The sequence below is a fragment of the Octodon degus genome, unplaced genomic scaffold, assembly GCF_000260255.1.
Source record: "Octodon degus isolate 3935 unplaced genomic scaffold, OctDeg1.0 scaffold00091, whole genome shotgun sequence".
NCBI classification, from domain to species: domain Eukaryota; kingdom Metazoa; phylum Chordata; class Mammalia; order Rodentia; family Octodontidae; genus Octodon; species Octodon degus.
Genome location: NW_004524667.1, coordinates 2911667 through 2927265, shown reverse-complemented (window position 1 = coordinate 2927265; position 15599 = coordinate 2911667). Strand labels below are relative to the sequence as shown.

General features: G+C 38.7%; 1 protein-coding gene across 1 annotated transcript in view; it reads right to left on the bottom strand.

The window, feature by feature from the left end:
- Cspp1 (centrosome and spindle pole associated protein 1) overlaps positions 1 to 15599 on the bottom strand; it is a 161319-nt gene that overhangs the window by 11208 nt on the left and 134512 nt on the right. Inside the window, exons 24-26 of the mRNA XM_023722388.1 lie at positions 13549 to 13688; positions 5611 to 5751; positions 3780 to 3826 (exon numbers count right to left, since the gene is read on the bottom strand). Of these exons, the coding sequence (XP_023578156.1) occupies positions 3780 to 3826; positions 5611 to 5751; positions 13549 to 13688 (328 nt within the window). The remainder of the gene's footprint in view (positions 1 to 3779; positions 3827 to 5610; positions 5752 to 13548; positions 13689 to 15599) is intronic.

Sequence of the window (15599 nt, the reverse complement as noted above, 5' to 3'; positions counted from 1 at the left end):
GTGCTGAGAGTCTGGCAAAAAAATTACTCTCTAACTCCACTCCCTTATTGCCCTCTTGTGGTTGAAGTATCACAATGCTCCTGGTGAAAATAGCATGAAGCAGGGAGTCCAAATGGAGGTTCATTCATCCTTTCAATAATTTGGTGTGTTGCACTTACTACCTCTTCCATGCTAGGAACTGGGAACACAAAGCTGAATTAATAAGAACTTCTGCTCTGAAGCAAACAGTCTGTCCCACAGAGGGGAGGGGGGGACATCCCCTCAATAACAGCAATTGTGATAACAGAGCAGATGCGAGACATACATAGTAGAAGAAAATAATGTAAGCATTAGACTATTACAGTGAGTTCCCAGATGAGAGATAAATTTACAGATAGAAATTTTATAGTAAAGGGCCAGAGGGAGCTCAGCAGTCTAAAGCACCTGCCTAGGCAATTCCAAGGACCGGACCATGGTTGACCCCAGGAACCACATGCCATGCCAGCACTGCCCCAGGGCAGGCTGAGCTGGCCACAATAAATAAATAAATAAATAAATAAATAAATAAATAAATAAATGTGTGTGTGTGTGTGTGTGTGTGTAAAGAGCAATCACTATATGTCAAAAGGAACTAAAATCATCCAACAACATCTCCCTGCACTTTCCCACCAGATTTCAGGCCTTCAGTTGAACATTTCAGCAATGAGCTGCCTGATAATTTTTAAGGAAATGAACTCCACTCATGCATATCCCTCATTATCAGCAAGTTCTCTTGAACTCTCACACGCTGACTTTCTATCTCCTTGTAAATTTACCACCCCGTGGCTGCTGCTTTCTAGCAAGATAATGACAATCATAGCAACTACATTAAATGGTCCGAACAGCTGTTCTAAGCATTTTCACACATAACGCCCAACTCCTCTGTCTCGCCATCCTTAATGAAGCGATCAACATCCATCTGTGCCTTATTTTTTCCATGGCAATCATCCCTCATTTCATCCTGGATGGTTTTTATATAATCCAGTTTCTGGTAAGATTATGAGTATAAAAAATATTTTTTGTTTGTTTTCTTTGGCACTAGAGATCGAACCGATTCTTTATCCTGACCTGCATACCCAGCTCTCCCCACAGCTCACATTTTTGAGACAGAATCTTTCTAAGTTGCAAAGGTTGGCCTTGTACTTGCAGTCCTCCAGCCTTGGCCTCCCAAAGAGCTTGGATTATATGTGTGCTTCTCTACCTGGCTTACCTTTTTTTAAACAACCATGACAAACGTGGAATACACTGAGCTGCTTTTTGGCAAAATCTACTATTAATCCAGTATTTGAACCAAAATCCCTTATGTTAAATTTCAGTAAATTTTGTATTTAACTGCCACTACAAAGAAACCTACCACACTACCATCTTTCCAGACAGATGTAGAGGCACCTCAGGCCACCTGGTAGGGGACTGTTAGGAACCCTGAAGCCTAGGCTCAAATCTGGATTATACTGCTTATTCGCTGTGTGACTACTGGCAATAAGAATTTAAATATCAGCTTAGAAACAAGCATACTTGGAAATATAGAGCACTAAATGGTGGCTATTAGCAACACAATCATTATCATCATCAGGTCGAAACTGAGCCCAACACTAGCTGGTGGGCCTGACAGCGAGAATGTAGCTGAGCCTTCTATAATCTGGAGGTGGATATATATAGACTGGAGGTGGATATATATAGACTATTACAGTGAGACATACTCCCTATGCTGTAAGCATGCCAGGAAGATTACATTTGTATTTACAACTTCATCTTTTCTCCTGAACTCCGTGTACTTGCCAGCTCAACTGTCTAAAACACAGTTCAAAATGTACCATATCAAAACTAAATTCCCAACTACTCCAATTTGTTTTTCCTGCTTCTACACCACTATAAATAGCAACTCCTGTCCCAAAACCAAGAAATCCATCTCTGATTTCTCATATTACCATTCCCATGAGGGACTCTACCTGGAATGCTCCTCCTCTCCGTTCTCCCAGGATTTTCCATGGTCACCTCCCTGATGTCATTCCAACATCACCTCCTTAGTGAGAGGGTCCCAAGCTGCTGTATTTTAAGCTGTCCTCCAAAACCTCAAAGCTCCCAACCTCCTTTTCCTGCTACCATTTTCCCCCAGTGGTTTAACATACACAAGATCCATTTGTAGTCTCTCTGTCTAGAATGTAAGCTCTGGGAGGGCAGGGATTTCTTTCACTCTTGCTAACTCCTATACTAGAGGCACTTGGAACAGTTTGTGGTCCATAGAACATCGAATAGCTCCAAGCTCGAACTTCCCACCACTTAAACAGCAAAGTTCAATAACAATCTGCTTGGGGTTCTTAACTTTGCTCAGTAGTCGAACTGAAAATCCAACTTGGAAAAAAATCTCTTATACCAGCTAGGAGTCACACATGTGTCTCACCGAGGACACAAAGGGGTGACACTTTAGTTTCAGCATTGCTCTTGCCCGGACAAGTGCTTGTGTTAGTGCATTAAAACATTTGCCATTGTGCTTGCATTGCATTGCATTTGCATAAAAATCATAACGATGGCTCCAAAGAGAGGTAGCGCTATCAGCAGTAAAGCTAAGAGGAAACTGTGAGAAGCGCGATTAAAGAAATCATAGTGGGCTGGGGCACAGCTCAGCAAAACAAGAACCTGCTTGGCAAGCACAAAGCCCTGAGTTTGATTCCCAGTACCAAAAAAAAAAAAAAAAAAAGAAAAGAAAAGAAAAAGAAAAAAGAAATCATAGCAAAATTTGTTCAAGTCCTGGAAAAGTGAATTTATAAATTTTAGGCCTCAGAACCAATTATGTTTTTTTCCAGTATTTCTTATGGGATAAATATGTTGTTTTGTATTTTTTTCAGTGCTTAAACATAAACTTAGAAAAAATTGATTCTGACAACTATGGCGCAGTATCACTATATTCCCTGAATATTTGTTAAGTGAAAATCATTTATCCCTAGCTGAGCACAGTAATGCATGCCAATAGCACAGCGCTCTGGAAGGCTGAGACAGGAAGATCACAGGTTCCAGCCACACCAGGCTAACTCAGCATGAGCCCGTCTCAAAATAACACAATTTTAAAAGAGCTGGTAATATAGTTAAGTGCAAAAGCCTCAATCTCTAGTATCCAGCCCATCAAAAAAAAAAGGGCTCAGCCCCAGCCCTTCCCTTTATTCAGTCCTAAAGAATACCACCTCCTCAACACAGGCGTACTCTGTCTTCTTACCTTACTTATTTTCTTTGTAACTCGCCACTGCTTGCTTAATTATGGACTCTTATTTCACTGCTGCTATTACTGACGAAAGCAAACTTAACTCTGGACTTGGCATGAGGCAGGCCATACTCTTAAAAGCATATACATACTGCTATATATTCTTACCACAGTCTTTGTGTCGTATTTTTTACTTAGTAGATAAATAGAACTTATATGTCAAACTTATCTCTAAAGGCCTTAAAATTACTAATTTAATACTTAAGCCATCCCTGGAGGTATATACTATATTCATTTTACAGATTAGGAAACAGGCGCAGAGAGATTAATCTACCAAAAATCATACAGCTAAGAGACTAACTCGAATAGCACAGCACCAGAACCTAATCCAGCCATTATGTTTCTCTGCATATTATACTAACAGTTCTCTACCCACTTGCACTGATGAGAAAAAATTTAGTCTTTATTTCAATATTCCTGAAAAATTCAAAATTTGAAATATTTATATATTCTTAAAATACTTTTGTCCTAAACCTAACTTGAGAAATTCGAACCGGTTGCTTACCATTCTGTGCTCTCGTACTTTAGTACTTGGGATGGTGTCTAAGTCAACTGTAACCAATGGAGAACAAAAGCAAGGTCAGAAGTTTAGAAAACGTTTAAGAAGCAAAAATAAATTTCAGAATATCTTTCTTTTTTAAATCTTCTTTATTTGGTTCGTGGTCTTGTTACACAGCTCAGACTCGTAGTGGTCATCTTGTCTGAGCCTTCCCAGAGCTGGGATTACAGGTATACGCCACCACACCGTTTCAAGTGGCATGGCACAGCGTGCCCAAGGTTACTGGGCTGGCACAGCATGCAGCACTGCGCATCGAACTCATATCCTTGCGTTGGCCAGGAAGACCACTGAGCTATCTCCCCAGCCCAGAATATTTTGTATGACTAGCTCTTTATTAGAAATTCTTTTTCACCTCCAACACTTCAGAATATTTTTAAGATGCTACCTGCTTACTAGTAAGTGTAACTATATCCATTCTAGTTGGATAAATTTCTCCCATTCACATTGACGAATATAATAAATAAAACCATTGTGAACTTAAAACTGGCACCCCAAAAAGAAAAACATTATTACATGGGCCTTCACCATTTTCTGTCATAGGTCTATGGTTCGTACATAAAGGTGCCAAATGAAGTTAAACAGGCAATTAAAGTAAGTACAATTCTAGGCACCTGACATACAGTTAGACCGTGTTCCCATCAATCACATCATCATCATGTTTGCCAGAAAGGGATGTCACAACAGCAGATGGAGAGCCTCAGCACCCAAGGTACTGATTACCTGGGTATCACTTTTGGCCTTGCCATGATCCCACAAGATCCGATCATCAGATGAGACTTTTAAAGAAAAACAGCCCCACCCTGACTACAGAGACTGCAAACTACGCTTGCGCCTCTCCTTTCTCTAGATGAGGCACTGCTTGTAGCATGTGGTCATTCTGCTACCACTGGGGGATACACGAGGTTGTTATGAAAACTGTACAGGTGATGGGAAGATACCCCATAGAAATGTTTATCGAATCAACTGAGACTCGGGCCCAAGGCTTCCTATCATTTACTCCTCTGATGCAGTCTCAGAAGGTCACAAAAGCTGCCTCAGATTCTGCGAGCCACAGCAGCTTACCATAATACAGGTCAATTTTTCTCGAAGTAATAGGCATGATCACTCCTCCTATTTTTATCTGATTATTGTGGTGGTGTTATTTTTTAGCTCATTTTCCCTGGCTAGCTTGGATGACCTAAAGGCCAGCAAAATGGATGACACACAGCTGCGGGGGCCATGCAGTACGCCTAGGTGTCAACAGACTGCATCGGTGCTCTCTGAGCCAACCAGCTCCACTCAGCTTCCAGGGGCGCAATCCCATAGAACCTACATGTTCCCCTAGGATACTTTACACTTATTTGGAATCTGACTTCTCCAGAAGAGATAAATTCCTTGAGAGCAGTAGTCTGTTTCACTCATCACCATTTCTTCTACTTAAACATCAGTACCTGTGCTCCTCGTAGGCATTTGTATCTGCTGATTAGATGATGATACAAAAACGTACAGTCCCTTCAAGTAGTGCAGAGGTTACCTGGGCTGATCTAAGCTTCATCCTGCTGACTACAGCCAACAGCCTCTCAGCCATGGGCATCACACACACACACACACACACACACACACACACACACACAATCAGAGTGTTCCCTGGGATGAATTTTTCTTTGTTGGGGACTACACATCAAACACTGCCTGTGGAGGGGATCTGTCTGGGACTGAACTCAATGCAAGAGACAAAGCAACTCAACAAAAGAGCCACTTACCAATACTATTTGAAACAGTAATGACTGTTCCTTACCTTCAGCACCTTCTTGCATTTTTATTCTATTCAGCCTCTTCTGCTGCTCTCTGAGCAGGGCTTGCTGCTGAATTTCTAAAGTGTGACGATCTCTTGGAGGATCTGGGTACATCAATTTCAAATCAACTCGTGTTTCTGAATCTGAGGCATACAATACAAAGTTTAATTTTGTTTTCAAGTGAGATTTTAGACACAAAAACCTGCACACAGATGGTTCTAGCAGCTTTATTGCTAATTGTCAACCCATGGAAGCAACCAAGATATACTTCAAGAGGTAAATGGAGAAATTCACCCATGCAAGTAGGCCATGATGGCCTATTATTATACAGTAAAATGTTAGTACTAAAACAAAATGAGCTATTAAGCCATGAAAATACATGGAGAAAACTTAAACATATATTACTGAGTGAAAGAAGGCAATCTGAGAAGGCTACACATAATATGATTCAACTTATATGACATTCTAGAAAAGGCAAAGCTATAGAGACAAATGAATAAATGACTGGCTACTACTAGGATGAAGAAGGAAAAGTTGAATAGGCAAATTATTCTGTATATTATAATATTCTGATATGACATATTACAATGATATGTTACCTTTGAACAGTTTTCAAACTTACAGAACATACAATATCAAGAATGAACCCCAGCGTAAACTTAGAACACATATTGCTATCTCAGTGTGGGCTCATCAGTTCTAATAAGATGTTCCACTGTAGCTCAGAATGTCCATAATGGGGGAGGCTGGCGTGTGCGGGGGCAGACAGTATACGGGAACTCTCTGTACTTTATATTCAATATTGTTGTACACATAAAACTGCTTTAAAAATTAAGCTTATTTTTTAAATAAGACTTTAGGGCCAGCCAGATAGCTCAGTGGACTAAAGTGCCTGCTTATGCAGGCGCAGCAACTCCGATCTCCAGCTTGCCGTGTTGGCCCCGCCCCCAGGGCAAGCTGAGACAAATGAGACTGGGCGAGGTGGTGCGTGCCTGTAATCCCAGCACTTAGAAGGCTGAAAACAGGAGGATCACTAAGAGTCCAATCTGTGTAGTGAGACCCTGTAGACCCTGTACTAAAAATAAAAAAAAAAAAAAAAAAAATCAAGGTTTTATATAACTTTACTATAGGTAACAAAAGTGGAATTATTACTAAAGTCAGAGGACATTAAAGTAGCCATAAAGATCATGAAATTTATATTCTTTAATAAATGCCTTTTTGCAAACTCAGTGACATTATAGGAAGCTCCCAGAATAAGCAGGAGCTTCCACTGAGGCATTCTACAGACCTACTGCTGCCTCCCCACTACATGCAGGCATATACAGCCAAGGGATTAGTCACATGGCTGACTCAGGAAGCCATGAGATTATGCAATCATGGCACATCTCTAATATCTGTATACTGAAAAACTGCTATGCATGGTAGAGTATGCCTCTAATCCTAGTAGTCAGGAGGCTGAGGCAGAAAGATCACCACTGAGTTTAGGGCTAGCCTGGTGACTTCAAGGCCAGCCTGAACTATACAGCAAAATCCTTTTCCAAAAGCAGAACAAAAAATAAAAAAAAAAACCATGCTGAAAAATGGAAATAATGTTACTAGCTAATTTTTCCCTCCCAAATAAATATCAAAAGTTTACAAAAAGCAAGTAAACTTACTGGAACTTTGTAAAGGATGTCCTTACTAGAAGAAATGACAGTCTGAGAGCTCACCTCTGCTGGAACTATATGAATTATCAGTTAAGAATTCAAATATTAAGTATGTGGTTCTTAAAAATAAAAATACAGTTCACATACAAAAAACTTCCTGCATGCAGCCAGCAGCCAGGCCCAGCACCCGCCAGAACCTCCCATGTCCAGCTAGCAGCCCGGTGCATGGGACATGTGGCCTGCCAGAACCTCCCTCCAGCCAGCAGTCAGGCCTGGAGTACAACCCTGTGGCAGAACTCCCTGCAAGAGAAGTTAGGTAGGGGCAAGATCCAGCCAGCTAATCCAGAAGCAGATCAGCTTGCCAGTGGGGCACAGCGGGTTCACCTCCACGGGCTACAGAAGTAAGAAGCCCAGCACAGCAGCCAGACCCAAGCCAGGCCCAGCTGGACAAGTTCAAACTTGGTAGATCTGGACCCGGTAAGCTGAGACACTCTGCTAGACCCAGATCTATGAGAGCATGAGAGCATGAGAACATGAGAGCATGAGAACATGAGAGCATGAGAGAGAGAGAAACAGGTAAGTGGGGTGAAAGTCTGCCTGAAAGACTCCAGGAACATCAAGAGGAAGTGGTCAGACAAAACTTAGGGTAACTAATTTAAATACAAATTCCCAATTTAATATCTGCTTAGCTATACAGGCATAATGCTTGCTCTTATGGTCTAAAATACAAACCCATTAGTTATAAGAGTTTGTCAATTGTTAAATCTCACTACCCATTTTAGTGTTTCTAATTGTAATACTGTAAATACAAAACTGTAACTGCCTTAACCACATGGGTAATAATATCAGTAGGTCCTAAGGTAATTACTGCACCAAAGCTCTACACCAAAGGTCAGAAGACGGTGCTACACAAAATAACAGAGAGAAGGAACAAAATGCATTCTCAGGCCCTGAGCCTGCCCAGAACAAATGCAGGAGACAATAGCATAGAAGAAATTGGAAATCACACACTGGAAATCTCTGAAATAATAGTGTCAGAAGTAAAGAGACAACTGCAGAAAGGTATAGAGGAAATCAGATCAGAAATAATATCCGAAGAAAAGAAATGATAACTATAATGAAAGAGTAACTAAGTGCTTCTAAAGACACTGATTAAAAAAAAAATAGAGAATAGAAAAACGATGGAATACTTGAATGAGCAATATAGGAAATAAATAGAATGCATGAAGCAGATTCAAAGAGATATACAGGTAATTAAAATCTAATTCACAGGCTGGCAAAACCATTTGAATGAGAGTGAAAATAGACTTTCAGACCTTAAAGATACCATTGCAGCTAAGGAAAAGCTAAGAAAAGATCTCTTAAAAACTAGGATGCAAGAAAAAATAATTCAACATCTGTAAGATGATGCAAAGATGAAGAACATAGGCTAACAGCCAGCAATGAGAAGGAAGGAGTCAATACAAATGATATAAAAAGAATATGGGCAGAAGTAATAGCAGAAAACTTCCCAAATATGGGAAAACAATCTGACATTCATATAACCAAAGCATACAGAACTCCAAATAACATCAACCCAATTAAAACCACACCCAGACATATAATAATCAAGATCCCAGAAATTCTGCAAGGAACAGTATGCTAAAAAGCTGCTTAGAGAAAAGAAACATCACATTTAAAGTAAAACCCATCAGAATAACAGCAGATTTCTCTTCACAAGCCATCAAGGCAAGAAGAGCATGGAGCAAAGTACTTCACGTCTTGCAAGAAAACAAATTGCAACCCAGACTGATATACCCTGCAAAACTCTCTTTCAAGTTTAATGGACAAGTAAAATACTTCCATGACAAACAACAACTAAAGAATTTCATGATGACAAAGCCAACTGTACACAGACTACTAAAAGATATTCTAGAAAGGAATCAAAACAACCACAACTCCACAAATGGGAACAGAAAGAACCTACCAAATAGGGCAAACATTTAAGCACAGGAGAAAAATAGATAACCAACAGTAGGAAAATAACATGTCAAACATAAGGCAATACATCTCAATTATAACCACCAATGTAAATGGACTCAATTCACCAATTAGAAGAAACAGACTAGCAGAGTAAATTAGGAAGCAAATCCAACATTATGCTATATATAAGAAACACACTTAAAGAAATTCACAGGCTGAAAGTCAAAGGATGGAAAACTACTACATGCCCCAGGACTCAGAAAAAAGCAGGGGTAGCAATCCTGTTCTCAGACAGTCTCAACTTCAAACCAAGAATGATCAAACGAAATAAAGGCCACTACATACTGGTTAGGGGAAAAATACAAAAGGAAGAAGTAACACTCATAAATATGTACGCACCAAACATGGGAGCACCCAACTATAAAAGACAAATCTTAACGGATGTGAAAAATCTAGTATCTCGTACCACAATCTTAACAGGAGACCTTAATACCCCCTTATCCCAAAAAGATATGTCAAGCAGACAAAAGTTACAAAGAGGTAGCAGAACTGAACCAGAGCTTGGAACAAATGGACTTAGTGGACATCTACAGAGTGTTCCACCCAACCACAGCTGAATACACATTCTTTTCAGCTGCACATGGGATGTTCTCTAAAGTAGAACACATATTAGTCCATAGACAATGCTTAAGTTTATTCAAGAAAACAAATTATCTCATGCATATTATCTGACCATAGTGCAATGAAACTGGAAATAAATGACAAAAACAATCCATAAACACATGGAAATTAAATAACACCCTCCTCAGCAACCAATGGATTACAGATGAAATTAAACAAGAAATTAAACATTTTCTACAATTTAATGAAAATTCAAGCACAACTTACTGGAATTTGTGGGATGCAATAAAGCAGTTCTTAGAGGGAAAGGGAAAGAAATTTTCCAATGGGAAGGATGAACTGGGATTAGAAATACATATGCAAAATGGTTGAGATGATTGTATTGTCGATTTCTACTGGTCTTTTGAAAGCAGCAGTTAATGTTTAATTTTTTTATTCTGATTTTTTTTCTTCTTTTGAATTTCATATAACTTCTTTGTTTTCTTTTTAATGAATCTTACACATTTATATCTGGTAATGTGAACAACTAATTTGAAAACAGCATCATGCAATATAGCAGCCAATGTTAAATTCCTATTTGTCTAATGAAATCTTGTATCATTTCTATATCTCTATTTTGTATTCTTGAAAAATGTTATATATATATGTTTTTTGAAAACATTTCCTTTGTCCCACTAATTACACTTCTGGGGTATAACTTAAAGAAATGACACTAAATATGTAAAAAATTTTATGATCAGACATTATCAGAAGAGTAATAGTGAAAATGGTTAGCGCATCCCTACAAATCCCAGTAACTGGAAAGCCGGAGGCAGGAGGATCACAAGTACAAGGCCAGAGTGGACATTTAGCAGGACTCTGTCTCAAAATAAAACTTAAGGGGCTGGGAATACGCCTAAATGGGGGAGCACTTGCCTCACATATGCAAGGTTTTGAATTCAATCCCTAGCACCAAATCGGAAAAAAATAAAAAGGGGAATAGGAAGCATCTTGACTACTGAAGAATTAAACAATGGTTAAGAGCAAAGTGAACAGCTGAGGCTCTGGACTCAAACCCAGATGCAGCCCTGGCTTTACCACCTCCAGGTTGAGCCTCAGGGTAAAAAATACAGCACCGTACCACGCTGGACAGCCCCCGGGCATGCTGAGCCCGCAACCAAGTCCAGGCGTGGTAGCATACACTCTAATCCCAGTGCTGGGGAGGCAGAACACAGGAGGATCACTACAAGTCTGAGCGGTGTAGTGAGACCCTGTACCAAATACATAAATTAAAAAGAAAAAAATACACAATGCCAACAACTAGGTCACAGGTTAAACAAAGAACAGATGTGGTGACACAGACAAATGAATGGCTCAATTCTATGTTTGCCTTTGTCACCATGAGTTCTCTTTACACTCTTAAAAAACTAAAGACCTCTAGGGAAAAAATACTTCTGAATTTAAAAAGAAAACTTAAACATGCATCACATACATACATGCATACACACACACACACACACACACACACACATATATATATATGCAATATTTAAAATTAAGTTTTTGTAACATAATACAAAAATACACATTCTATGAACTTCACAGAGAAAGTCATCATTTGTCATATGGCTTCTGGAAAACCTGAGTAAATATGAGACAAGAATGGAAAAAAAATAAGAATAGCTTAGTTTAAAATAAAAACTCTATAGACAAAATTCTGAGACTCACTGGCTTAATATAATGCCTAGCCGAATTATCAATAAAACAGAATAAAAATAACATATATATATAAAACTATGATATATGTAAGTCTAAGCAAAAAAAAAGAGAGAAAATTTAAAAGTAACACTCATACCATTGTTTTACTTTAGTATAAGTTATGCTCAAAAAGACCATAAAAATCCAAAATTTTAATGGTGTCTGTATACAGGTGTGATTTCTGTAGACAGTGATTTCTATTTCTTTAGATATTTAAAATTTTGCTCTGTTTAGACAGGTATTATCTTGAAAATGAAAAAGTTTAAATTCTAGATTTTTCTGGCTTTCTACGATGACCACACAACCAAAAATTTGCTTTCTCAGCTCTCAGACTTGCTCTATCAAATCTTTAAAACAAGGTTTTTGTTCTCCGAGGACTCCTTAAGTCCTATATTTTTCTTCCACTCTCACTAAGGCTATATGAAAACTGGTCAGCTCTTTTCTCTCACATCCTCTCCACTCCCTCCCGCCTACGAAGGGCTGTACTCTCGTCTACCAGCAGGCCTCGTCTTCCTGTCTCCCGAGCCTCTTCCCCCTACGGTGTCTTTTCACACTGCAGCCCACCTCCAGGAGCCTCTGTTCCACTTCCCACACAAGCTATCTCCCAGGGTGAACTTGGACCAACTGCCTCCCACTCAACCCTCTTTCCAAAGTTAACTGGCTTCTGATCCCATCATTCTACAGAAGAAGACCTAGATCACCAGTGCCTCTGAGCCACCTGAACCCTGAGATCCTCTCACACAGTCCCTCCTCAACACATCCACCTCTTCCCACAGCTTTCACCAATACTCTTCTGCTTTTCCGCGAATCACTGTAGCTTCTCCTCCTTAGTTTTTCTTCCAAGCTCCCTTTTGCTGCCCATCTCCATTATACAAGGTCCATTTCTTCACACTAATCCATACGATTTCATCCACACTGAGGCATCTATGTACCCTCCAAAAAACAGTCTATGTCAAATTGAAGCTTCCTCTACCAGACTGACAAATTCAGTATTTAAAGGGTACAGATGTTTTATTTATAACAAAATTAATGAAGCTTTACTTTTGAGAAACAGTACACAGGTACCTCACTTTGCAAACTTAATTCATTGCACAATTCTAGAGAGGAAGGCCATGCTCATGTCCATGTAGGAGAAAGGTGGCCACGGTCACAAACACACAGAAAATTTTGCCAAACTCTCTGTCCATGAACCAAATTGTTCCCAAATAAGAGCACTCGTTTATTTCACTTATGAGTATATGTTCAAGTGGCATCCACTTCAATATAAAGGCTTCGAATTTATCATTCTGAATAGCTGAATAATACTCCATTGTGTAAAAATACCACATCTTTTTCAACCATTCCTCAGGTGATGGGCATCTTGGTTGTTTCCAAGATTTGGCTATCACAAATTGTGCTGCTATAAACATAGGCACACATACCTGCTTTACCTTGGTCTTAACCATCCAGCAGAAAAGTATAAAAATAAAGTATAAGAAGTAAAGCCATGCTGTTATGTTGAGCTGTAGGGGACTGAGGTCAACAATTTCTGACATTGCCAGTCAAGTGGAAGACCCAATACTATTATGGGCTACTGGACTCTTTTAGAATATTTTGCTGAGTTTACACACCTATAATTTTCAAATAATGGAACTTAACAAAAAAAGGGGATACAGATGAATGTCCATTTTGTATCTGTGTATTCAAAGTGGTTAAGATATATAGTTACATTCTCTTAATGAATAGAGGGATTTGTTCTAATGGTGTTTGTAAGTAGGATATCATGTCTGCATCTTGTACAGCAATTAACCACTAGGAAGAATGTATGCAATGTGTTAATTATTGAAACTGTCCTACCAATTTGGTTTGAAACTCTCTCATTGCTATTTGTTTCTCAATAAAATTATGAAAAAAAAAAGAGCACTCGTGAACTGAGGGCCCTGGATACAAGCATTTTCAAAGATCCCAAACACCTTTGAAGCAGCGCATACTCACCTCTATCTTTTAGCACATTAAAGTCATGAATATTCTGAAAGGTAGTAGCGTCTAAGCCTTTAGGGGACTGTCTTCTGACAGGAGCTTGCACTCGATGTCTGGCCATGTCAAATATATCCATGGGATTCCTTTCTCTTTTCCTATACGTAAGTAATAAACCACAATAATTGGGGTTAATGGGACAAAAAATCTCAGTTTACATTTAATTCACTATAAAAAAATTGGCGTCTTTCACCACAATATATTTTAAGTACATTATTCCATCTGTTACTTCAGTCTCTCAAAAAAAGGTATTTATAAGATCATTATAATCATATAAAATATTCAGAGGTAAGATACCTTATTACAAGAGCAATTCAGCTTTACCATAAAGTATTCACAGAGTTAAAAGATCAGAATTTGGGAGGATGGTTCTTATAGCACTGAGGACTACAAGATTTTTATTTTATTGTTTTTAATTCTGAGACAGGGTTTCTATAAAGGACTAAGTTGTCCAAGCTGGGTTTGAACTTGAAGATCACAGTATTTGAGAGCAGAAAACTGAGATTCAAAGACCAGCTTTGCTACTTATTAGCAGTGTGACTTTGATTCCATTAGCTGTAAGATAGAAGGTCTATAAATTATCGTCATGTTGAAAGCAAGAGAATTGAGCAATCACATAACATGTCTAGCACAGTAAGCAATGTGAACTAAATGATCAGCAAATTTACTCTTCAAAGAACTAAAATTAGAAATACCATATGACTCCACTGTCCCCTTGTACGTATCTTCCCCCAAGAGCCTAAGACTTCATACCACAGTGATACATGTGAACCAATGTTTAGAACAACACAATTTATAATAGCTAAGTCCTGGAAGTAGCCTGTGCACCCATCAACAGACAACTGGATAAAGAAAATGTGGTATGATGGATGGAATAGCACTTGGCTATTTAAAAAAACGGTAAATTCGGGACATCTGAAGGAAAATGGATACACCTGGAAAACATAATGTTGAGTGAAATAAAGCAGGCACACAGGCTGAGATACTGTATAGTATCTCTATCTGAGTGAGGCAAAATACAGACAAGGAGCGCAGTAAAGGATGACTTAAAAGAGACAAAAGGATAGATCTCTTACAAATGTGACAGCATCTAAAAGAATGTGGGCAAGAGGAGAGGAGCACGGGAAGAGAAATAAGCAGAATAAAGATATGCCATGTACAGGATCCTAATAACCTCAATGAATGCCACTGTATATCATAAACATGGATAAGATTAACAGTATCAACAAGAATGAAAATGGGGAAAGGGGACGGAGAGGAGGGAGGCAGGAAGAAAGGAAAATTTTAAAAAGAATCAAACTATTATGTTCATGTACCCATTCCCCAAGATGATTGTGAACTACATGTACCGCAAATATGAACTGATAAAAAAGTTACTTTCCAAAAACAAAAAAGTTACTTTCCTCTCAGCCCAAACAGTACATAAAACTATGCTATTAACATTCTGACCAATATAGAGAATACTGTGGAATCCTCAACATTGATTTTATAAAAAGCTCCCAGAGAACTTGATCCCTAACAATTCATTGATAAATATACTGCCATTCCTTTGGTATCTAAAAAATTAGTATCCTAGGCAGGTATCTTAAGAAAGGAATAGCACACACACAATAGGAACTCATTATTGTGGGGAATTAAATAATAAATAAGATATTATTTTTTGAAGATTTTAACGAAAGCAGTATAAAAACCAACCAACTCTGAGCCAGGCATAGCAATTCATGCCTGCAGTTCCAGCACTTGGGAGGCTGAGGTAGGAGGATTATTGTGAGTTTGAGATCAACCTGGACAACAAAGTGAGCTTGAGGTCAGCCTGAACTGCACAGAAAGACTGTCTCAAAAAGACAAAATAAATAAATAAATAAAATTTAAATTAAAAAAAAAGAATCAACCCCTAGTCAGGTGTGGTGGTAAATTACTATACTCTGAGCTACTCATGAGACTAAAGAAAGAGGATCCCAAGTTCAAACCCAGACCAGGAAACTTAGTGAAATCCTCTCTTTCAAAAA